This window comes from Lucilia cuprina, chromosome 5 (genome assembly GCF_022045245.1).
Source record: "Lucilia cuprina isolate Lc7/37 chromosome 5, ASM2204524v1, whole genome shotgun sequence".
Lineage (NCBI taxonomy): Eukaryota > Metazoa > Arthropoda > Insecta > Diptera > Calliphoridae > Lucilia > Lucilia cuprina.
The window spans coordinates 55,859,768-55,885,893 of NC_060953.1; the positions used below are offsets into that span (position 1 = coordinate 55,859,768).

The 26,126-nt window shown below is 28.7% G+C and overlaps 1 protein-coding gene across 3 annotated transcripts in view; it reads left to right on the top strand.

Annotated features, from left to right (window-relative positions):
- LOC111677123 (proton-coupled amino acid transporter-like protein CG1139) overlaps window positions 1-26,126 on the top strand; it is a 49,020-nt gene that overhangs the window by 12,608 nt on the left and 10,286 nt on the right. Inside the window, exons 1-2 of one of the 3 annotated variants that reach the window (XM_046951547.1) lie at window positions 12,112-12,266; window positions 12,497-12,744. The exons of 1 other annotated variant lie outside the window; for it this stretch is intronic. In XM_046951547.1, the coding sequence (XP_046807503.1) occupies window positions 12,691-12,744 (54 nt within the window). In that variant the 5' untranslated portion in view covers window positions 12,112-12,266; window positions 12,497-12,690. Of the gene's footprint in view, window positions 1-12,111; window positions 12,267-12,382; window positions 12,745-26,126 lie in introns of those variants that run through there. One more of the 3 variants, XM_023438191.2, reaches the window with a different exon arrangement.

Below are 26,126 nucleotides of genomic sequence, written 5' to 3' on the forward strand. Positions count from 1 at the left end.
TCGGACTATAGCATAATGCCTCTTTAATTCCCTTCGAGTTATGCTCTAAAGGCTTCAGAATTATCGAGACCTGGAGCCACTGGGAATCAAGTGCTTAAAGAACACGTATGATTTTATACTAGACCAACATTTTTATAAGCAAAAATAGATCTATCTAAGTTAGTTCAGTTATTTGAAAATTTACCCTCTTCTACGTCATCGACATGTTAAAGTATCTGATTATAAATTTTCCCCGAATTTATGATCAGGTGCTTAAAGAACAAGTATGATTTTATACTAGACCAACATACTGGAACTATCCGACCCTGATGTCGAAAAAACCAGCCTGATTTAATGCTAGGGGAATTCAAATCTTCATTAATCTAAACTGCAGTTTTTACTTTTTAAAAATTTTGTTTGGCCTCTAAACCATAAGATAAGTGTAATATTTTTATTTAAAATATTTTTCCATGTAAGGCAGACGCTAACTGTTTACTTTTTGAATACGTCTTCAGATAGTAAAAAGGTTTATCTATCAGTTTGTTAACACTTCAGGTGAATAAAAATTTTTTATAGATACTACTGCTATTTTTTTGAATGTGAAAATATAAAGAAATTCTGATTCGGAGGAGTTGAATATGGAAATACCCTACTTGTTTTTTTGTTAAAAATATTTGTGATAAACTCAACCGAGTTAGCGTAAAGGGGTACAAATATTAGTGTAATGGTTATTTGTTAGCTTATAACAAAGCTTTTAGCTTCTCGTACGAAAGCTAATAAGATCATGTGATTGTTGATCTAGGCTTGAGTTGCTGTATCTTTAAAGCATTCATTTTTCAAATACGTCTTAACTTTAATGTATAACTGAATAACTTTACAAAAAAATATACTTTTTCGTAATATTTACGAAAATTTCATATATAATAGAAATTTTCATAATATTTACGAAAATTTCATATAAATTAGAATTTTTCAGTGTATAAAACTATATATTTTTATTAATGCCTAGGTTAGTTATTGTAATCACCAGTAAATTACACTAAATGTCACACAAAATTATCTATTTAAATCTGTAAAATCTTCTAGGAAATCTATTTGTTTTCATTAAGCAAATTTAACTAAATCAACAAAAAAGCTCGCAATTAAAGTTTGTCATTGTGAGATCTTTTTTCAGCTATTTATAATAAGAGTAGACTGGTTCAAAAGTACAATGACAGTGGTAGAAGTAGTACCATATCTAATTCTTTATAGTAAATGTCAGTGCTGTTGGTTAATACACTATATACACTTTTCAAAATTTTATCAAATTTAGCAACTCTATTTCTTTGCAGCAGTCTAATGTTTATAAAAATTAATTTTGCGCAAAAAATTTTTTGTACTGTATGTTTTTAGCAATTATTTAATAAAATCTATTATAAAATTTAATACTACTGTTATTTAAACTGATAACTTTTTAGTCTAATTAAGGGGCTGTGAATAGAAAATGTCTATTAATATATAGAGTTTCATAAAGCAAATGAGATAAAAGCAAAATAGAAATTCTAAATGTTTAATGAAGTGAAAAGTTATCAAATAAATTATGGAAATTAATATTAATTAAGTTCAATTATGGATAACATTTGCTGCACGTGATCATCGAGAACACTGGAAGATTAACTGTCCCGTTAGAGCAATAGGATCAAGCAAGGGAACATCAAAACACTCATCGTGTTGATTATATTAGAACCTTTAAAAAAGAACATTGTGGTAGTTATATGTCAAATTGAAATTATGAATGTATAGTCGGGCATGACCGACGATATGATCTCCTACACCCGTGAGTATGTTAAAAATGTGGAGTAGCTCTTAAATATTTTTTTTGCCTTAATTCCCGAATATTTTTACTTATTATTTACAAAGATAGATATTTTCTTTAAAAAAGCTCATAAGGGGGTAAGGGTAAATAAGGGCATATCCTTATAAATTTTGGTAGAAGAACTTGGTAGAAAATTATGTAGAATTTAATCGTGTTATCAGTGTTTATAAGTGAATTTTGACCTTCAAAAGGAGTTTGTATTTTAATCGACATACTAAAAAATTTAATATATGTATGAGAAAAAAGCGCCATTCGGTGTGTGGAGGAGTGGGGGCGGGGGTGGTGTGTTGGGTACGTCTGTATTGGAGGTAGGCCAAATAATGAACCGATTTCAACCATTTTCTATAGCGTTCGTCCTTAGGTTTAAAGTGCAGTATGTGCACAATTTCATCAAATTATCTTAAAAATTGCAACCTGAAGCGTGCGCACAAGCTTTACATGGACATACAGACAGACAGACAGACAGACAGACAGACAGACAGAGGGGCGGATGGACAGACGGACATAGCTAAATCGACTCAAAGTAATTCTAAGCCGATTAGAATACTTTAACTCTTTCACATAAACGGGACACCGGTGTCCCAAGATTGTTTTTACATTTTTCTCCATATAGAGCGTAATTTTAAGTTCACAGCTACAGTACATGGTTATTTCTGAAGAAAAATAAGTTAGTTTTTAGAATTTGATGTCACTACATGCTAAAAAGGATTATATCCTGCGATATCCTTCGATGACACTTTTACCATTTTTCATCAAAAATGATGAATATACGTCAAAATAAAGTGTGTGGAAAAGTCATATTCATAAAAAGTCTAGCGGTTTAGTTTTGTGCGTGAAAAGGTTAAGGTGTTACAAACATCAGCACAAACGCATAAAACCCTTCCCACTATAGTAGTGTAGGGTATAAAAACGCCTCCAAAATTATCTTTTTGAAACTTTTTCTTTCATAAAATGGTAAAATTAGAATCTAAAGGAAGGGACTTTTTCGTTCTTCACAAATCAAATCTGAGTTGAATTTAACTTTCGATAAATAAAGCAAAGCAACGAGAAAAAGCTAATTTAATATAAATAAATACCAAACTACCTATTTAATGTAACACTCAAGGCGTTTAGCTATTTTAATAGATTACGAAGAAATAAACAAAAAGCTTAAGTTAACAAAGTGCCAGTCCACACTAAGAAACTTTTTTTGAGAAACTTTTAATTTTACGTAAGAGAGAAAGAATAACCATCTCTCTCGTGGTATGGAGTTTTTCGTACTCGGAAACTTGCTTTGTTTTGTTATTCTTCTCATTCGTACAACAACACCTCAATATTCCGGCCCACACTAGGAAACTTTTGATTTTGCCTGAGAGAGAAAGACTATCATTCATTTCTCTCGAGGTACCGAGTTTCTCGTACTGGAAAACTTGTTTGGTTTTGTTATTCTTCTCATTCGTACAACAACAAATCAATGCAATTAACACGTAGTTTCTGAAACAAAATTTTCTATGTGTAGACATTAAGGAAGCTTCAAAAGAGAAATAAGAAAAAGTTTCTCAAAAAGAGTTTTCTAGTGTAAACCAGGTCAATGCAAATAACACGGAGTTTCTGAAACAAAATTTTCTATGCGTAGACATTAAGGAAGCTTCACAAGAGAAATAAGAAAAAGTTTCACAACAAAAGTTTCCTAGTGTGGACCAGGTAAATGCAGACATTAAGGAGACTTCAAAAAAAATGAGAAACAGTTTTTCTTGCAGACTTTAAAGAAGAATTAAGAAAAAGTTTCTCAACAAAAGTTTCCTACTGTGGCCCAGGTCAAAGAAAACCATAAACTGACGTTTATATTCACCCTCATTTACAAAGAGTCAAACTATTTCCGAGTTACAGTTTATTAAAGTATTACTGTAAATCCTCTCAAACTTCTTCTAATTGAAAAAAGTACTAAATAAACAAATTCAAAATTGTAATATATATTTCATTATTTACGAAAAGTTCAATACCCAAAACAAATTTGTATATAAACAAAAGCCCACATCCAAACAAACATAACAAAATAAATATGTACATACGAGCAATGTTTATAATTAAATAAAAACAAAAAATGAATGAACGCTACTGACACTAGTTCTATTTAAACAAAAAAAAACAGCTTTTACTACGTATATTAGTAAAATAAACGTAAACAAACTTGAACTTGAAATTATGTTTGTGATTTTCGCGCCAAAAAAAAGCTTACAAAAAACTTTATTGTTATTATTATCAATTGGAAATAAAGCAACATTTAAGGGTTGCTATCTTCGCTATATAAACAAGTTATTAAGCAAAAGTTTATAAATAAAATAAAAAAGCTTTTTTTGTGCATATAAACTTGTTTCTAAACATGTTTATATGAGTTTTAATTAGCTAATAGCACTCACACATGTATAAGCTTTTAGACAGTTATCTTTAATATTTGATTTTAAAAAATTTTTGTTTATTTTTTTAAAAAATATATTAAGAACGTGTGGCTTTTATTTAGCCATCAATACTTAATATCGATATTTTTATGATGGTTGTTTTTTTTTAATTTGTGATTTATTTTTTTTTCCAAATAAGTTTCATATTCAAGGTCGTTTTAATTTTTAAGCTCCCAAAAAAAATGAAACCAAAATCCTTTGTTTTATTGCGTTCTTTGTTTGTTATGTGTTTTATTTTGAATGTTTTGTTTTACTTTTTTAAGTTTTTTGTTTGAAATTCTTCAAATTACACAATAAACGCCAATATGCCTATTAAGCAGAATTTACTTTTTGTTCAACAATGGAAAATTTTATGAAATAAAAATTTCAATTGCAAATAAATATGTACAACAAAAAAAAACAAATTAAAAAATATGTTTTGTTGATTGTTAAGATATGTTGTATAGTAAAAAATAACATACATACACACATATCTATCTGTCTTACATAATGTTATGGTGAAAGCAATTAAAGTGATCATAACTTCTCAAATTTACTTCGAGATATTTAAAGGATAGAATGTTGCATAGAAAAAGATGTAACGATATCACCTTAAAAATAAATTCATCAAATGATTTATCTTCGACAAAATATTATTTACTGTACACCAAATTTAACCAGGAATTTCTAAGGAATATTGATTCATAGTTGATCCTTAGTTAAGAAATAGGTTGGATGGTAGTTACACTTCCAGTCTGTCAGAACGGAGGAGGCTATAGACTAGACTATAAACTAGACTATAGACTAGACTATAGACTAAACTATAGACTATAGACTAGACTTAACTAGACTATAGACTAGACTATAGACTAAACTATAGACTAAACTATTGACTTAACTATAGACTAGACTATAGACTAGACCATAGACTAGACTATAGACTAGTCTATAGACTATACTGTAGACTAGACTGTAGACTAGACTATAGACTAGACCATAGACTAGACCATAGACTAGATTATAGACTAGTCTATACACTATACTGTAGACTAGACTGTAGACTAGACTATAGACTAGACTATAGACTAGACTATAGACTAGACTATAGACTAGACTATAGACTAGACTATAGACTAGACTATAGACTAGACTATAGACTAGACTATAGACTAGACTATAGACTAGACTATAGACTAGACTATAGACTAGACTATAGACTAGAATATAGACTAGACTATAGACTAGACTATAGACTAGACTATAGATTAGACTGTAGACTAGACTATAGATTAGACTGTAGACTGGACCAGAGAAAATAACAACCAAGTCTATAGTCTATATTTGAATTGTACTTCCCAAAATCACTTCGTATTTACTCAATGCAGCAGTAGGGCATCATTTTGTCCAGCATGTCTTATTAATTTTGTTTTTGTAATACCAAAGAAAAACCAGACTATATACGAACACTATATATATATATCGAATATCGTATTACGTCGCATACCAATTTAAAAGAATAAATCGCAATCGTTGCGTAAATTGATTTAAATTTTTTGCGCTGGACGGACAGACAGACAAACACATCAAACAAAAACGCGAGCAAAAATAAATTTGTCGAAATAAAAAGTCAATATTGTGGTGACCAAAAATCAATTAAAAATGATTAAAAATCTTCTAAAAGCTATTAGGGTTTGTGTGAGGAGTGTGTGTTAAGTTATATTCTGATAAATATTGTATAAAATGTTTTATTTTAAATTGATACGTTTTTTTTCTGGAGAATATTGACACACAAGTTCAAAGTAATTTAAGTTTTCCAAATTTAAAGGTTTTTTCTTTCTGAAGACTTTGAGATAAATTTGTTTAACTTATGTTTGATTGATAAGAGTGAGAGTTAAAGTTATCACGTGCTATAAGTTAAATTAATTTACGTTTCAAATATTTTTACGGTGGTGGGGAGGAGGGTGTAATTTAAAATGCACCTTATGAATTGAAAAAATTAATAAGTTAATTATTTTGAATTTGATATCTTACGTTATATGGAGTTCCCCTCAAATAAAGTTTAAATACTTATAGCGTTGATCGGTCCCTTTAGGGCACTTAAAAGGTTCTAGAGTAGGACATTATGTAGATATTTTTAACATACAATTCCCTCCCACTAAATTTATGACAAAAATTTCACTTAGGATGGGCCCCACCGCGTGTTAAACCATAAAATATTTTAGGAAAGTTTCTGCACTTTATTAATTACAAACAAAAAAATGTTGTTTTGATTTCATTACCAAACAAAAAGTAGGCGTATTGATAATTAATAAAAAATAATATAAATTAATAAATTGCAAATACAAATAAAATTTTGATTTGCAAATAAAATATTTGACAGCACATGATTAGATACTTAAATATGTTTTTAATTTTAATATTAATAAATAGCACAAACTAGTATCGTGATATGTAGTATATTATAGGTAAATTGAAATTTGATTCATAATTTTTGCTAAATATCTATTGTCACTATTAATCATAATTTAAATTAAACAAATTAGAAATAAAAACTGAATTTTGAAAGACGATAAGATAAATACTTTAACTATTTCAGCGTACGTATAGTACCGTACATACGTCATTTATTTATGTTTGTACTTTGTGTAAAGTGTGAAATTTTTTTTGTTGATTTTGAAAATTAATATAGTTATCTGAAAGATGACTAATTTTCTTACCATTTGGTTTAATAATTAAAATATAATTAAAAAATACAGTCAGAAATGACAGATCATATGATATTTCAAACTAGCTATATGTTTATTTAAAGAAGTTTGTTTTTCATGCAAAAATTTTTACAAAATTTTATATAAATTCTTTTATTCCCTAAAATACTTTAGTTAGGAAAGTATATTACGTTTGTGCCGAAGTTTGTAACACACACAATTTTTTTTGTTAAATCTGACATGGATCCACGGGGGTTATATCATTCGTCTTAAAATCATTTCTGATTAAGCCATATCCGTCCGTCTGTTTGTGTGTTCCAAGGACAGAATGGTTCAAACCGGATGGTTCATAATGAAAATACATTTAATTCAATTTCATAACTGGTGTAAGGTATCATATGGTCGACCACGCAAGACTATACTTTCTCACTTTTGTTAGGAGAGTATTTTAAGTTTATGCTGATGTTTTTAACACACAAAATGTTTGATTTTTTTTGTTAAATCATTCGCAGATCCACGGTTGGTATACCACTCGTCTTAGAATAATTTTCGATTAAACCATGTCCGATGTCTGTCTGTTTGGCATGTTAAGCTTGTGCCCACGTATAAAGTTGCAAATTTTAAAATAATTGGATGAAATTAGGCTTATACGTTTTTCTGTCCAAAGGATGGAATGGTTCAAGACGGATAGTTGGAATCGGTCCATTATTTCAACTAGACCCCATACTTATATCTCGAGCAAAACAAGCCCTGGTGATTTTAGCAAATATTATAATTTCCGATGTTAGTGTTTATATATGAATTTTGGACATTATATTTTATAAATGTTTATTTTATGGATAATTTTATGAAAGATGTAGGGTATCATATGGTCGGTCACGCTCAACTATAAATTCTTCTTTGTCTGTATAATGTTTTTAAAAAAAACTTTTGTACTAACTGAATCTGGTCCACTCACAGACAGATATTGAAAAAAGAGATGAGTTTGAGATCCGCCAAGGAACTACCTTAAGTATTGGAAATTCAGTTTCCTATGTTATCGGAAGGCTACTAAATGTGGTAGAAAGGAAACATGAAATTTCTTAAAATTTTTGCACATAACAATCACTTCTTGACGTAAAACTTTTACAACCACAGATTGAGCTAAAGACGACTCACCATCACCGTCCCCTTAGTACCTGAGTTATCTAATTACGGACCATTGCTGTCCGCTTTCTGAAATTTCGAGATACAAACAACACATTGATCAGAAAACAGAAGACTTATTTTTTGCGCTGATTCACACTGTAAGTTATTCATTGAATACTAACTTATTAGCAACGATGATACATTTGCCACAACACAAGATCTCTTTTCCCCAAATTGTAATCATAACAAGATGGGCTAGTCCACCAAGATAAAGTGCCCCAAGATGGGCAGTAAACTTTTGCAAAGTATATATTTATTCATCATTGTTAGGTATAACCTTTTCATAGATCTATGAGAACATACATTTACATAGATTCCTAGTAAAAAATAACTGATCATCCTTTAAGATCAAAACCGATCAAGTTAATTTCTGATTCCCGGTTTTCAAATGAAGTGAATTCCAAAGGGAGCTTACTATTTCAATCAAAACAATTAGTAGTCTGGTGGAAAAACTTTAGGACTACAAAAGTAAGTTCACACATACGATTTCGAAAAAAATAATGTCCACCCAACAGTTTGATAAAGAGTTAATGTTAAGGGTAACCCTAAATGGTGGGGATCACGTAATTTTTGTCAAATATTTAATAGATGTGAAAAAAGCTTTTGGCAAGCAAACCTTAACAGTGTCATAGTTATTAAGTCGATTCAGATCGGCTGTCGATTCGGATCGTTGATCTGGCTTCATAATGATCTCTTTCTTACTCTTTTGGTTATAGTAATAGATCCACTTGTCATCTCGAGTAATGAATTGTTGTAGTTCGTATGATCTGACTGATGGCAAACGTTTTGAAATTGTTGCTTGAGTTGCTTAAACTTTTGTTGAATTCAAAGTTTAATGATGTTGGTTAATATTTTGCTCGTTAAATCCGATGCAACAAAATCATTATAAGCTTCGGCTAGCAATCCGTGTACTTTGTTAGTGTTTTCTAACAATGTTAAAGCTATGATACACGGTTGTCAGATCTTACAACGTTGTCAGTAAAATGTTCAAAAAATTTTTAACAATCGTGTGAACATACAATTTCTCTTTTGCAACGTTGTCAGAAAAAACATTACTCACAATGTTGTAGGACAAAATCAGTAAGTTGACACTGTTGTTAGACATATTCTGCTCATTTTACTGCCAAAGTTTGTAAGATCTGACAATCGTGTGAAAAGAAAATGTTAAACCTTAATAAATTTCTCTAAAATTTAAATAAATTGCAATATACAAATTTGTTCTTACTTAAGTATTAAAAAAGCAAGGAAATGCTTAATATATAAACTGCTAATATTAGATAACAAGACATTACATGACAATCTAAAAATGTCAGTTACAATTTCTAAAAAAAAACAACAAATATTTAAAAAGTAAACACACCTTCAAACAATGAAACGATTGTTTTCAAAAACTGTGCAAAAACAAACATTCAGCGATTTTTATGAAATTAGTGAAACATTTTTAAATATCTTTTAAGAACCAGTCTAAAACAAATACATATGTAATAAAAAACGTCTAAATAAAATGCTAACAATTTCAACTTCTACTGTTAGTAGCTGGAAATGCATTAAGATCCAGAGCATTACTCATTAAAATGTCGTCGTATAACACACAGGCGTCAGTAACACCAAAATGGTATGATAAGGGCGCTAAGGGTTAATAGGGGCTGAAAGTAAATACAAAAAAAAAAAAAAAAGATAAACACAAAACTAAAACGCATACAAACACAAGAAAAAGCAAAAAAAAAAATAAAACACAAACAAAATAAATACAACAATATGTATTGTATTTTTTTCACTTACTTGGAATGTTACAAAGCCGTGAGGGGTGGAGTGTAGTGTGTATGTCTACAGACTAATAGCGAATACTGTGTTTCATTTGTTGTTTCATGCTTAATAGTATGTAATGTAGTGTGTATAGCTGTTTATATGTATACAGTCGGTATTGAACATTGTATTGTTTCAGACAAACAGTATGTAGTTTATTTTATTCTATAGAAAAAAGTGGTTTGAGGCAGGGAGTCACAAACGGTTTTAACTTAAATCTAGATGTAAAAGTGTAATGTAAAGATTCAACTTGGATTTTTCACAAAAAAACTATTATACAGTCCAGTTTATAGTTCTAAGTACAGTGTAGTCTATAGACTAGTATATAGTCCCCTGATCAGTATATAGTCTAGTTCATATACTTGTCTATAGTCCAGACAACAAACTTGTCTATAGTAGATATTGTAGACTTATCTATAGTTCAGACTGTAGACTTGTCTATAGTTCAGACTAAAGGCATAGTCTTGTTTATAGTCCTGACAATAGAATTGTCTATAGTCCAGACAATGGACTTGTCTATAGTTCAGATAATAGACTTTTCTATACTACAGACTAAAGATATGTCTATAGTTCAGGCTGCAGACTTGTCTATTGTTCAGACTGAAGACTTGTCCAGACATGAGAATTGTCTATAGACCAGACAATAGACTTGTCTATAGACCAGACAATACACTTGTCTATAGTCCAGACAATAGACTCGTTTATAGTCCAGACAATAGACTTGTCTATGGTACAGACTACAGATATGTCTATAGTTCAGACTGTAGACTTGTGTATAGTTTAATCCATTAACTTACTTAAAGTCCATGCTTTAGACTTGTCTACAGTTTAGGCTATAGACTTCTCTATAGTCCAGCATATAAACTTATCTATAGTCCAGACTATATAGTAGTCTTTAGTACAGACAATAGACTTATCTATAGACGAGACAATAGACTTGTCTAAAGTCCAGACAATTGACTTGTCTATGGTACAGACTATAGATATGTCTATAGCTCAGACTGTAGACTTACCTATAGTCCATGCTATAGTCCAGCATATAAACTTATCTATAGTACAGACTTGTATGTAAACCAGACAATAGACTTATCTAAAGTCCAGACAATAGACTTGTCTATGGTATAGACAATAGACTTGGCTACGGTATAGACTATAACTATTTCAGTCTATAAGTAATTCAAACTACGGAATTGTCTATAGTCCATGCTATGGAATTGACTATAGTCTATACTATAGACTTACTTATAGTCCAGACTAGAGGCTTGTCTTTATTCTAGTCTACTGGTTCGTATATGGTCCTACAGAATGCTCTTTAATTCAATCTAAGCGCTTTTATTTAGTCCTTTCAATCGTCTTGTCTATAGACCAGTGTCGAATAAAATCTAGTTGATACACTAACATTTAGATTAGTCTATTGCCTTCAGTACATTGTAATATATAACCTTGACGAGTGTGTCTAGTATAGTCGACTATAGTAGTATTGGCTTAAGTTTTTACTAAAGTCTTTTTTTTTTGTCATTGTGTCCAGTCTACAGCCTGGACTATAGTCTATAGTATTGATAGTATATGATATAGTAATATAAACTATTATCCCAACTACATGCAAGTTTAGAGCTTTTCGTCTAGGTAGTGAGAGAATTCATTTCTTACTCTCTGTCGATCACTGTTCTTTCTGAGAACTTAAATACAGATATAAAGATTTCTGGCTAGAACATAAATTTACACAGAAAGTCATTTAGAATTAATTAAAAAAATTTCAACCAGTCATGCTTACGTTGTACAGTAAATCTTATCAATTTAAGAACCACTGGCCACAGCAATGACAGTAAAACGCATAAAATTTCCATGAAAATACACACAAATACACACTCACTCGGGGTACACTACACTTAAAGTAAAATATCATTATGTACTCATATTCGGTACATACTGTTTGACTGTCGAATAGACAGACTAACTATTCGTCTGACTGTTTGTCGGTGAGTCGTTGTTGGATTTGTCTCACAGTCTGTCTGTTTGTTTTAAATTACTTGCTTGCCGTATTGTTTTCTAACTTTGTGTTGTGCAGTGTTGCTGCTGACTGAATTGTATATTGAACGAATTCGAATTTTGTGCTATTGGAGGGTTACGGTCGTGTAATGAAATGGCAATGTTGGCATTCTTGCTTTGTATTGCAAACAGTGCGGTTGTCTCTTTTCTTTATTTGCAACAAATCTCAAAAATAAAAACCGAATACAAAAATCTAACAGTTACAATTATTTTTTTCAAAATTCTAAACAAAGTTTTCAAATATATTTTTATAAGTTTTCACTTAAAGTATTATAAATTGTTTTTAAATAACGTAGTTTTATATAAATATTTTTTTTCCATAGAAATTGAGTAAAGAATTTTATTTTAAAATTTACTGCAATTTCTTTAGTTGGTACAAAAAAAAACAACATAATTTGTTTTTTTTTAATTCTCCCTGTAATTAATTTTTAAATATAACAACGTAATTTTTTTGTTACAATAAAGTTGTTATTAAAACTAAAACTTCAATTGTTTAGAAGTTTCTGGACTATTTTGCTAACATTTGAAAAAAACGCGCTTTAAAAAAACAGTTTGTTATTAAGACCAATTGTTGAAACTACTTATTGGATTTGGAAAAAAAGTCTTACCAGATTAATTGTTACCACCTAAGGATTATTTTGAATTTAACGAATCTCAGCGAGGAGTAAAAGGAAAAAATTAAGCCGGCAACATGAGTTTTCATAAAAGTGATTCACGTACGCCTTTGGCACCCACAGAATATACCGTAAGTTATTTGGTTATTTCCTTTATAATTTTTTTTTTGTATTTGCAAAATTAATCTAACTGCATATTTATCATAATTTTCAAAATCGTTTTTAGTTGTTATGACAACAATAAATACTATTATCAATTTGTATTAATTAGTTTTTTTTTTGTTTTCTATATTATTTTGTTAATGTTTAATTTAATTATAAACAACAGCAAAAAAAGTACATATTTACTTTTTTTTCTTTTTGTAAAGAGCACAGTAGTTCAAAAAGTACTTTGGTTTGTGTGTTGAGCACAGTGTTTTAGAAGCGTATAATTTTAGGGTGGATTTTTGTTTTGTTTTTTGGGAGTAAAAGAGATAGAACAGTTATAGACAAAATTTGATTATAAACAGAAAAAAATTGGAAATTTTCCATTGCAATTAAAGAGAATTTACAAAACTGGCATGATAAATGCTGAACGCTGTTATTTTTATCGTATTTTAAACAAAAATTTACATAAATATATTTTTATACATTTTTTTAAGTTTTATTTAAACTCAGACCACGACAAAGTTTTCCGGTTTAAAGATCGTCTTTTATTTGTGATTATAACTTAAACAGTATAAAAAGTTATAAACGGTTCATAGGATTAAGTACTATCTAGCATAAAGCTTTATTTAATTTAACAGTTAGTCTCTACTAAAATAATTAAATGGTTACTAGCAATAGTTTTTATATACTGATTCACAAAAATGAATCATTATAATATGATTCAGCATTAATCATGTTCAATACTTAAGCTTTCTGAATTCACTTCTTAAGCTATTAAGTTCTCTCATCATTTATTTCATGATCCTAAGGTTTACAATATAGTTCATACATTGTCATCAGGTCAGGTATTAGCTGAGAGCTATTTAACTCTCTAAATGTTTTTGAGAGTGAGAGTAAAAGGACTCGTTCTCTTAAGTTTAAAATACAGAAAAGTATAATGACACTCAATTTGTTCGTAAGATTTCAGAACCACATCTACACTAAACTATATTCCAGACTATTGTGCAGACTAGTTTATAGTCATTTCTCTACTCAGCTCTATAGTCTAGTCTAAAGCTCATTGACGAGTCCATTCTACAGACAAGAGTCAAGACTCTAGTTTTTATACAAAAGTTTAGTTTTTTTATATTATTAGTTACAATTACTAGATAGTCAAAAAAGTAATCTAAACTATAGTATAGTTTATAGACTTAAGTTCAAATTAAAGACTATAGTTAAGACTAGATTATTGTCTGGATTATGTACTAAGATATAGTATAAACATTAGGCTAGACTATAGTTCAAACAAAAGACCATAGATTAGGATATAGTCGAATTTATAAACTAGACTGTAGTACAAACTACTTCAGTACTATTTTACAAACCGTTTATGAGACTTTAGTCCAGAATATAGATGGAACTTTAGACCAGAGTATACAGATATATAAATGAGTCTAGAGTCCGAACTATAGACGAAACTGTAATCCTTTTTATAATCTTCAGTATATATACTAGAATATAGTACAGACTCTTTTCCAGATTATAGATTAGTCTATACATCAGAATAAGAATAGATTATAATCCAGACTATAGATTTTAGTTCAGACCTAAGACTAGAAACTTCTTCAGACTGGAAATTAGACAGGTGTGAATACTATAGTCCAGGTTATAGAATAGGCAATAGAAGTATCTGTTGTCCCTACTATAGATGAGATTATAATCCAGACTGAAGACGAGACTAAGGTCTTAATTATGGACTTAAGTTTGGGATAGGATATGATTCAGACCTAAAGACTAGACTACAGTTTAGACTGTAGACAATTAAAACTGTAAACTATACTACAGTCTGAACCATAGGTTGAACTACGGTTTAGGCTATACTCTGATTTATAGACTAGATTCCAGTGTGGACTATACTATAGACAATAATCTGGAATATAGTGATTCTAAGAATACTATAATCCAGACTACAGAATAGGCGTTAATACAGGCAATAGAAGTATCTGTTGTCCCTACTATAGATGAAATTATAATCCCGACTGAAGACGAGACTAAAGTCCTAATTATGGACTTAAGTTTGGGATTAGAATATGATTTAGACTTAAAGACTATACTATAGTCGAAGCTATAGATTGAACTAATGTTCAAGCTATAGGCTAGACTACAGTTCAAACGGTACACAATCTATATAGTATCAACTTTAAACTATACTACAGTTTGAACCATAAGTTTAACTACGGATTAGATTACATTGTGGACTATACTATAGACAATAAACTAGAATAGAGTGTTTCTAAGCCCACCTATAGTTCTTGTTTATAGACTAGACGTACTCGATCCATGCTATAGACCAGTCTGTGATCCAGATTATTAACTATAAATATTTTTCTTTTATCAATTTTGGGATAATTTATTTGGCAAACATACATATTTTTTTTTTTTTTTGGATAATGCACCCATCGTTAAAGTAATAAAGATAATTTGAATGTAAATAAAACCAAACGTAATTAATACATAGATAATTTCAAATATTTACTTATCTAAATTAGAAATTCATAGTAAATATATTGAATCAGAATTTTGACATTAGATACCAAAGGTTGAAACAATAAAATATGAGTCAAATAATAATTATAGAAATACAAAAAAAAAAACAAATATAAAATAATTAATAAAACTCAAATTATAGCAAAATAAAAAATTTCATGCAAAACCTATTAGATGGCAAAATTGTTTTTTTCAACTAATTACTTAAGATTTGTATAGAAATAAGACGACTGGAACAAGACCATTTTAAAAAACTTTAGCAACAAAAAAAAGCATTTCATATAAATTTTTAAAAAATATTTCAAAATTATTAATATTTAATTAATTGCTCAAACCACATTTCTCAGTTTATTACTCACTCTCTCAGTCATAATATAAAATACACACAGATTATAAACAGACCAACAAAAAAATTTCTTCAATTCAATCATTTTTGCCAGTGGAATTTTCCATTGCATTTTAATTGTTTGTATCAAACAGCAACAAACACATGCGCACACGCACTCAAACACTTACAAAAAATGCATATATACACTTTCAGAAAAAATGTGTATGTGTCAAAAACTCCTTAATAAGCATGTATAGGTTCGTTATATTCGACATCAGCATAAAAATATTATATGCAAACAAATACATATAAATTTTTACTTATACATACATAAATTTGGTAAAAATTCTCGTTATAGGTTGGATCAAATAACTTGTCCGTTACACAAAAAAAATATTAAGAGAGAGAATTTTATATATCATTTGGCTAAACATATTTGTATAATATTCTACCTACTATGTCAGCAAATTTGTAGTGGTTTGAAGCCCACTGTGTATTATTGTCTTTACAAACAATGTTATATGGTTCTGCTTATACATATGAATGAGACTTGTCTGCCTGCAAAAGGTGTTTAGGTTTAAAGTACAAATTATCTCTTGTGTTAATTAATAAATAAATATTTATTTTTATGAGTTGTAAAAGAAATTATTGTTTTTTAAATTAAAATTATTTAAGCTATTGGAAGACTTTTATAGGAAATTTACCGTTTATGAAGGAATTAAAAAAATAGTTGAATGATTCATTTTTTATGGAGATATTTTTCGAAATTCGTGCAGAGCGCTTTGAATTATAGCGATACTAAATTAAGTTCTTTAAAAAATTTTTGAAAATAAAATCTGGTATATGGATCTGAACTAGACGCTGGACTAAGTTCTATTTCTCTAATCAATAGGCTAGACTATAGACTAGACTATAGACTAGACTATAGACTAGACTATAGACTAGACTATAGACTAGACTATAGACTAGACTATAGACTAGACTATAGACTAGACTATAGACTAGACTATAGACTAGACTATAGTCTAGACTATAGTCTAGACTATAGACTAGACTATAGACTAGACTATAGACTAGACTATTGACTAGACTATAGACTACTTAAGTGATAATTCGACTATACACTACTTAAATGATAATTGCACGATAGTTTTGCGGTATTTTTTATATCAAAATCTACTAAAGTATATTTTTGCACCAATAAAAAGGCTCTAATTTTAAAACTCTATTCTTAAAGTCATTCACTTTATTTGTCCCCCCACTTAAGTGATAATATCATTAAGGCTTCTACTTATAGCTAAATATTCAAATTTCATTAAATAGTATTCAAAACTTACATAGTATCACCATAACTGCATACGTATGTACTTTCAAGTCTCATGCAACTTTTTCTTGTTAAACAATAGATAAGATAAAAATGTACTTACATTCCTGTAAAGATAAAATAAAATATAACAGATAAATAAAAAAATATAAATAATATTACGTATACAAAAAAATCAAATTTCGACAAAAACAAATCTGACAACCTTTTTTACATTTTTGGCGCATAATATAAAAAAAATAAATTTTTAAATAATAATTTCAATGGAAATTTTTTCACTTTGTAATATGAGGAAAAGTGTGCAAAGCGTAAAAAAACATTTGAAATAAAATTGTAATTAAATAAACACAATTTTGTTTAAAGCTTTTATTTTTCATTTTCTTTATGTCACTGTGCTAAAGTGTTAATGATAATTGTTTTAGAAAAATGTTTAATTTGACTTACAGTAAAATCTAAATTGTAGAATTCATTAAGAAAATCTTAAGAACATGAAATGTATGTAAGTCCCCAATTATTTCCTCTAACTTAACGAACCAGTTTCGAAAAATACCAAAATTTCCAACATCTGTTACTGTGTGTGTGTTTTTTAACTCTATTATCATTTCCTATAACACATCCTACTGAGAAATCCGCATACTTAATAAGTTTAAAAATGTCGTAATATTGCAACTTTTTTCATTATTTCCACTACAATAAATTTTGTTACATTTCTTAAAAAAACTCACACATTGAGAACTATAAAGAAATATGTTTAAATGTTTTCTTAATTTACATAAACTCATTAAAAATTCTAAAATCTTGAACTTGTATTGTTAATAGCAGCTAAAACTGAATTTCGCAAACATACCAGTTTTAACATATCTTTGGCACCACCCGTTTTTTACCCTTTAAGAAACTATTCTTTAAGATTTCTACTAAAACAAGTATTTAGTACTTTTAAAAGAAATTTATAAAATTTTGTGTTTCTAGTTTGTTGATAATTTTCAGAAACGAACTTTAAGCTTAAATTAAGCTTTTTGTACTATTTTTAGTCCTATATTACTTCTTTTATAACGATTATATACAAGAGAACTTGAATATAGTCCGCATTTTAGACTATAATATATTCTCGAATTTGACTATAGAATAGTCTCTAGACCTGAATATAGAACAGACAATAGACCAGACTATAGAATCTTATCTAGCCGTGAATATAGAATATACTATATTCAAGACTATAGACCAGATTATAGTCCAAACTATAGACTAGACAATAGTACACATTATTGACTAAACCATAGTCTAAATACACTATTGTCTCGACTATTAACAATACTATAGACTTGACTATAGGATGGGCTCTAGACCTGACTATAATATAGAGTATAGACTACTGAATAGAATACAGTCCAAAATATAGATTATACTATAGTCGAGAATGCAGACTATCAACTAAACTATAATGCATACTATGGTCTAGACTATAGTGAAGACTTTGGTCTAGACTATAGTCAATACTGTGGACTAGACTATAGTCAAGACTAAAGACTATGGCATATATTAAAAACTTGAAAATAGTCTGGACTATAGGATAAACTATAGACTAGACTATAGAATAGATTATAGATTAAATTATAAACCAGATTTGACTATAAACAATTAATTAGACTTTAGATAATACTATGGGTTAAGCTAAATTCCAGACTATAAACTAGAATGTATACTAAATCAGAATATAGGCTAGACTATAAAATAGTTCAGACTAAATACTATAGACTTAAGTATAGTCCATGTGGCCAAGTGGTTAGTGTTATAGTCTGGTAGACCGGAAGTGGGGAATTCGATTATCAACTAAGGCTTTGGTAAAAGAGCGTACAACAGAGGCATACATTGTCCTTTTAAACTAACTAAATTTTATATAGACTATAGTCTAGACTATAAACTAAACTGAAGACTAGACTATTGACTACTATTGACTGGTAAATATACTAGACTGTAGGCTAGACAGTAGTCCAGACTATAAACTAGACTATAGATTAAACCATAAAATAGCCTAGAGAGTCAAATCTACAGATCAGTCTCCAGGACGGACTATAGCCCAGTTTAAAAACATGACTTTAGAACAGAATATAAAGTAGGCGGAAGTCAAGACTATAATTATGATTATAGCACAGACTATGCGCGGATCTATGAGGGGATAGATCCCGCGCCAAAACCGGAAATTTTTCATACAAAATATAAGAAAGAAAAGAAAAAATGTGCAAAAACAAGTTAAAAAAAAACTCGAGCTGGATCCGCAGCTGGCGTACCCCCATAACTTACAGTCATGATTAAAGACTAGAAAAACCATAGACTAGACTAGTCTGCTGAAGTAACGTAGAGAGAAGATTATATAACTGTGATTGTCTATCTTTAACATTAGGTTTAAGTCTCGGATTTATCATAAAGTAACTTCCGAAATCCTGTAGAAAGTTTCTCATTTATAAAACACTTTTCAATAATAGAAAAGATTGTTGAGACTACTGGTCTAATAATTTCAAATATCAATCTAGATTCCTATGAAAGTTTGGAAGGAGGTCTAAGTCTGTGCTTAGACTATACCGTATTCCGTGCTATATACTAGACTATAGTTCGGACCAGATATTAGACTATAATCCATATCAAAAACACAATATATGCTAGATTTTAGATGAAAATAAAGTCCAGGTTCTTTTCTATATATATCTCCACAAACGATCCCACTGTATAACTTCACAAAGCAATGACGTTGCTCTGACGCCAATCTAGTATAACAGTTATTTTTCTAAAAACCACAATAACTTAAAAAAAAATCAAGTGAAATAAAAATATTTACAACAATTTGTATTTGCACATGTAATCAAAAGCGTGCTTAATATTAGAAATTCTATTAGAAAATGTTTAGCACATTTCAAAATCATGCTTTATTTCACTCAAACAAATATCGTTTTTAATTTTTTGACAAATTTAGACATATTTGAATGCATTTTATAGTTATAGAATAAAAAAACAAAATTTAATATAATTTCAATTTCGTGTTACAATTTCCACACACTTTTAGTAAAAAAACACGTGATATTATGATGATAATATTAACAATACATTTTTTGTTGTTCATTCTCAAAATTCATTTACAATAATTTATACGTTTAACAATTTAATTGCTTTCTAAAAATATCTATTTTATTATATATTTACAAATAAATATATAAATAATCACATATATTAACTATAACTATTTAGTTTCGAAAGTTAATATTAATTTATTAGAATTTATTATATTTTTCCCCGATTTAATTGTACAATTTCTTTATGAATCAAACAGGAAAGATAATAAATCATTGATTCAAAGAGGGGGAGGGGGTGAAGGCAAGTTAATCGAAAGCGTTATAATTATAACTTTAAGTGAGATAATTGTCAACTTAATGACAGTAGAACATTTTTGTTATTATTTTATTTTTTAGTTAACTACGCATAAATATTTCTACTATTTAGTTTGAAACACATTAAGCAATATATTTTTATCATATTTTTAAAATATGGATAAACGTTTAACTAATTTCCTTGTGTAGTGTACTTTACTGTCGCTGCGATCGATACCGTCTAATTTTTTTTATCATTTAATATCCATAAAAATATCATACTATTAAACTCATACAGCTTGTGATTCTTATAATATAGAATTTTTTAATTTTTTTACTAAAATAAAATGTAAAAAAATTGCATTAAAATCAAAGTACATTTTATTTTTGCTAATTATTACGCTGATTTAATCACGATATATAAATTTTGTAATATTTACTGTAAATAATTGTGTAGGTTGTGGTTTTTAACTCTCGTGACTGATAAGAATTTTATTATAGGAATGCTCGTTTTTAGAAGTTATCGCAGAGAAATATGCAAATTAGGTTAACTGAAAAATTATAAAACCGTGCTGTAGATTAAAATATACTTAGATATAAGATATACGAGATATAATTACATAGACTTTAAACTAGAAAATTGTTCAGACTGCAGATTAAAGTTCTGACTATAGATTAATGTACTGTGAAGACTATTATGCACACTACAGACTAGACTATAATAGTTCAAACAACATTATGAATTACAGGCCATACTATAGCTAGACTAGATAACAGACCAGACTGTAGGATAGACTAAAGACTAGACTATAGACTAATCAATAAACTTAATTATAGACTAGACTATACACTAGTCAATAAACTAGACAAAAGACTAGAATATAAACTAAATTTTAGATTACAGCAAACATAAGACTCTAGTATACTAAATACTAGACTATAGACTAGACTAAAGACAAGACTACATATTCGCATATAGAGTAGATTATAGACTAAACTGTAGATTAGAATATAGACTAGACAACAGTGTCGACTATAGAGCGGGCCATAGATTAGACTTTACAGCAAACTAGACTAAACTATAGATTAGCCTGGACTAGACTACACTAGACTATATACTAGAATTAAAACTAGATTTTATATTAGACTTTATACTAGATAAATATTTTAAACTATAGTAGGCCATAGACTACACTATAAAGTAGACAATAGACTAGACTATAAAACAAGCTATAGACTAGACAACAGATTAGAGTATAGAGTAGATTATATACTAATCTTCAGAGTAGACAATAGACCAAATTAAAGACTAAACTGTAGAGTAGGCTATCGACTGGACTATAAAGTAAAGAATAGACTATAGACTAGACTATAGACTAGACTATAGACTAGACTATAGACTAGACTATAGACTAGACTATAGACTAGACTATAGACTAGACTATAGACTAGACCTAGACTATAGACTAGACTATAGACTAGACTATAGACTAGACTATAGACTAGACTATAGACTAGACTATAGACTAGACTATAGACTAGACTATAGACTAGACTATAGACTAGACTATAGACTAGACTATAGACTAGACTATAGACTAGACTATAGACTAGACTATAGACTAGACTATAGACTAGACTATAGACTAGACTATAGACTAGACTATAGACTAGACTATAGACTAGACTATAGACTAGACTATAGACTAGACTATAGACTAGACTATAGACTAGACCATAGACTAGACTTTAGACTAGACTATATAGCAGACTATAGACTAGACTTTAGACTAGGCTATAGGGAAGACTATAGACTAGACTTTATAATAGACTAAAGACTAGACTAGACTATAGACTAGACTTTAGACTAGACTATATAGTAGACTATAGACCAGACTCTAGACTAGACTATATAGAAGACTATAGACTAGACTTTAGAATAGACTAAAGACTAGACCAGACTACAGATATACACTAGATTGAAAACTAGGCTTAAGATTAGTAGACTAAGATTGAGTGGACTAAAGACTATACCACAGATTAGTGCTGAACAGATTTTTGATTTAATACAATTTATATAGAACATAATGAAATAGTTTGTTAATAATTTTTAAAGTAAATACCCTAATAATTAAAAATGTTCAAAGTGTTAATTGATTTAAATAGAAATAAATACGGTGGTTTAAATGAATTTCAACATTATAAAAATAATATAAATATTTCATTAATCTTAGAGAAAAGGGTTATAGAAAAGAATGTAACTTATAACAATTTTACAATTATTGTAAAAAATACATATTAATAAGACATTTATAATTTATTATAGATAATCTAAGTAAAGTAGTTTCGAAACAAAATTTTTTTTAAACATATGATACGACTTAACCCTTAAACCCCTAAGTAGCGTATTAAACGCCATATTAAGCTCCATAATTTTTTCAATATCCGGTTTATACAACTATTTTATAACAGTTTATTAAACCAGGTGTGTAGTAGTTTATAACACAAAAAAATAAATGTATTGTTTAACAATTATTTAAGTATTTGATACAAAAAAATATAACAATACATTCATTTACAAATGCAAAAATAATTAAAACATTATTACAGAACAAAATCAATGAACTTATTGCGTTGTAAGAAATAAAATAAAATTTACAAAAAAATCTATCATGCGGAAATTGAAAATATTTTTTTTTTAAATGTTGACAAAGGCGGCAGCACTTCTAGCTGATGATGGGATGGAAAAAGGTGAATGAATTCTTTTAAGAAATTTTCTTAACAGACATTGATAAGAATTGATTCTATTTAAGGAATTATTTATATGAAGTCAACAATGATGATGATGACATTTTTATTATTATTACTATTTATTAAGGGAAATAAAATTTATTTTAAGCTTAATAAGAAAGTGTTTAAAAAAATAATTTTGAGATTTTTGAACAGACATCGATAAGAACTTGTGATGATTCATATTTTTTAAATAATTAAGGGATTAACATTTTTAGCTACTGTCCATTATTATTTAGGTTTGTTTAAAATATCTTATTTTTAGGGAAATTACAATTTTACCCATTCTCAACAAAAAAAAAATTGCTCTGCCCCTGTTCCAAAAAATATATATTTTTTTAACTAACACAAATAACAAAAAACAATTAAAAAGTAATTTATAAATAAAAAATCACATCGTTTTTTTTAGTCATTAAAATTGCCAACAAATTAAAACTCTCCACATATAAACACAATGAAAACGTTAATGTAATATGAAAAAAAATCTGAAAATAATTAATAAATACATAAAAAATATAATAATTATCTAAAGCTCTATAATAATTATAAAAAAAGGTTTGAAGTGCATTTATATTAGCAATAAAATTTAATCTTTTATTACCGCATTTATGATTGAATGAAAAATGTATATATAATGATTGACTGACTGCCGTCTGGTTTGGCATGTTCAGATTTTTTATAGCAACAAAACGTTTTTAGTATAATGTAAATGTTGCTGGCATATATACGAAAAACGTGCTGCTTTGTTATCACATTTTGTTTATAAACATTGTTGACGAAAAGTTGAATAAACTGTTAAATGTGAGTGAGCTGGTGGAAAATATTTCGGAAAAATGTATAGTGAACTAGTATTGATCAAAAATTTAACTGGAACTAGAACTCAAATAGAACTGAATTAGAACTGAACTAGAACTGAACTTGAACTGAACTAGAACTGAACTAGAACTGAACTAGAACTGAACTAGAACTGAACTAGAACTGAACTAGAACTGAACTAGAACTGAACTAGAACTGAACTAGAACTGAACTAGAACTGAACTAGAACTGAACTAGAACTGAACTAGAACTGAACTAGAACTGAACTAGAACTGAACTAGAACTGAACTAGAACTGATCTAGAACTGAACTAGAACTGAACTGCATTTATTCTTAATTTTAAAAGAAAAAGTTTATCATTATTGTTATTTCTATAGCCACAATTCCTTTTTATACACTTAATACTTTAAAGAGTCCTTAATGGTTACTTTGTCAAAAAATAATTACTTTTAGAATTTTATTTTATTTTTTGTTTGTTCAGTTTATTATCATTCGAAAATTATACGAAATTTGTCTAAAATTTTCGACATCAAAAAAAATAATCGATTACTTCTTTGTTTCTATTTTCTTGTTTTTTTTTTTTTTATTTTTTAGCTTTCATTCATGTTATTCATTTTTATGTTATTTTCCTTTTTGTTAATAATAAAATTGTTTATTTTATTTTGTCGCATTTTTTTGAATCGTAAGTTTCGAAAACAACCTTGAAGCAAAATTTTGCAATTGCGTTTATTAAAATAAAATTTTTATGAAAGTTTTTTTCTTTTTAATTTTTTATGGATTTTACATTTTTTTATGCATTAAATTGGCTCCAAAATTTCTTGTAAATACTAACACTTAAACCTTGAGCTGACATATTCAATTGCACACCAGCTGCCCCTGAAGAGGGTGCTGGTGGTGGTCTACCCTGTTTTAAGGACATTTTCAACTGATGACGTCTAAGAGCGGCCGATGAGAGACGTGTTTCACGCGCACGATTTATGGGTGTAGTCGTACTATGATTTCGTATTGCATCCGCAAACGATTGTAATTCGCAGTCGTCGTTTTGTAGTTGGGATTTGAGAAGTTTCGCTGTTGGCGGCAAAGGAGGTTTTGAGGAGTTCAGCTTGAAGGATTCGCCCGACACGATTGTCTTTCAAAAACTGACAACTATGCGACATACGCGACGCTTTAAAATAACTATCCAGTATAGTTGGTTTAACCGACCAAAAGATTAACGTGTTGGAAAAATACCCAAATTGAAATTAATAAATTTACTTTGTGTGTTATTCTACTCAAGCAATTTGCAAAACAAAAACAAATTATGTTTTTATTAATATAATTTATTTTAATATTTTTTTTTGTAGTTGTTATTATTTATTAAATCTGTTTCGTATTTTGCAAAATCTCTTGTATTTTGAATACAAATAGTGTAGTGTAGTAGTTTTGTTGTAGCGTTTACAAGAACTTGTCTTCCGGATCTACTGACCTCAACTGATCATTTGATGAGAGTGTAAAATTCGAAATCACTACTAAGAGTAACAATAACATTATGTAGTTCGAGGAGAATACACAAAAATTAATGCAAAAAAAAACAAAATAAAAAAAATCACAAAAAAAAATAGAATAATTGAAATTATCCACCTCTGCCATAGATTTTAATGGTAGTTCATATACTCTAAGAATACATTTATACGATTTATACTATAATTTTCATTTTTCGGTAGTTTAATTTGAACGCCAACATCGAGCAACAAGTATTTTGTCTATTTATTTAACTACATGCATAGTTAGTTCATGTATTTTAATGTATTTGTATACCATGAGTATATAATTTAAATGAAAATTTACATATAAAATGTATTCAATAATTTAACTATGATTTGTGGCACAAATAAAAACTAAGATGTCACTTAAGATTTTTTTGCTGTCAGGAATACCTCCATCAATTTGCTTTTTATTCGGTTTTTTTATAATTTAATAACAAAGGCTATATAGAAAGTTAAGGGTTAAAATTGTGTCACCTTTTCAATTGCCAATAAAACCATTTGATATTGGCCTTTGTCCTAGGAACAAAATTTATTTTTATCTTACAACATATGTTGATTTTTTAAAATAATATTTATTTAACTGAACTATAACTGAGATAGAACTGAACTAGAACTGAACTAGAACTGAACTAGAACTGAACTAGAACTGAACTAGAACTGAACTAGAACTGAACTAGAACTGAACTAGAACTGAACT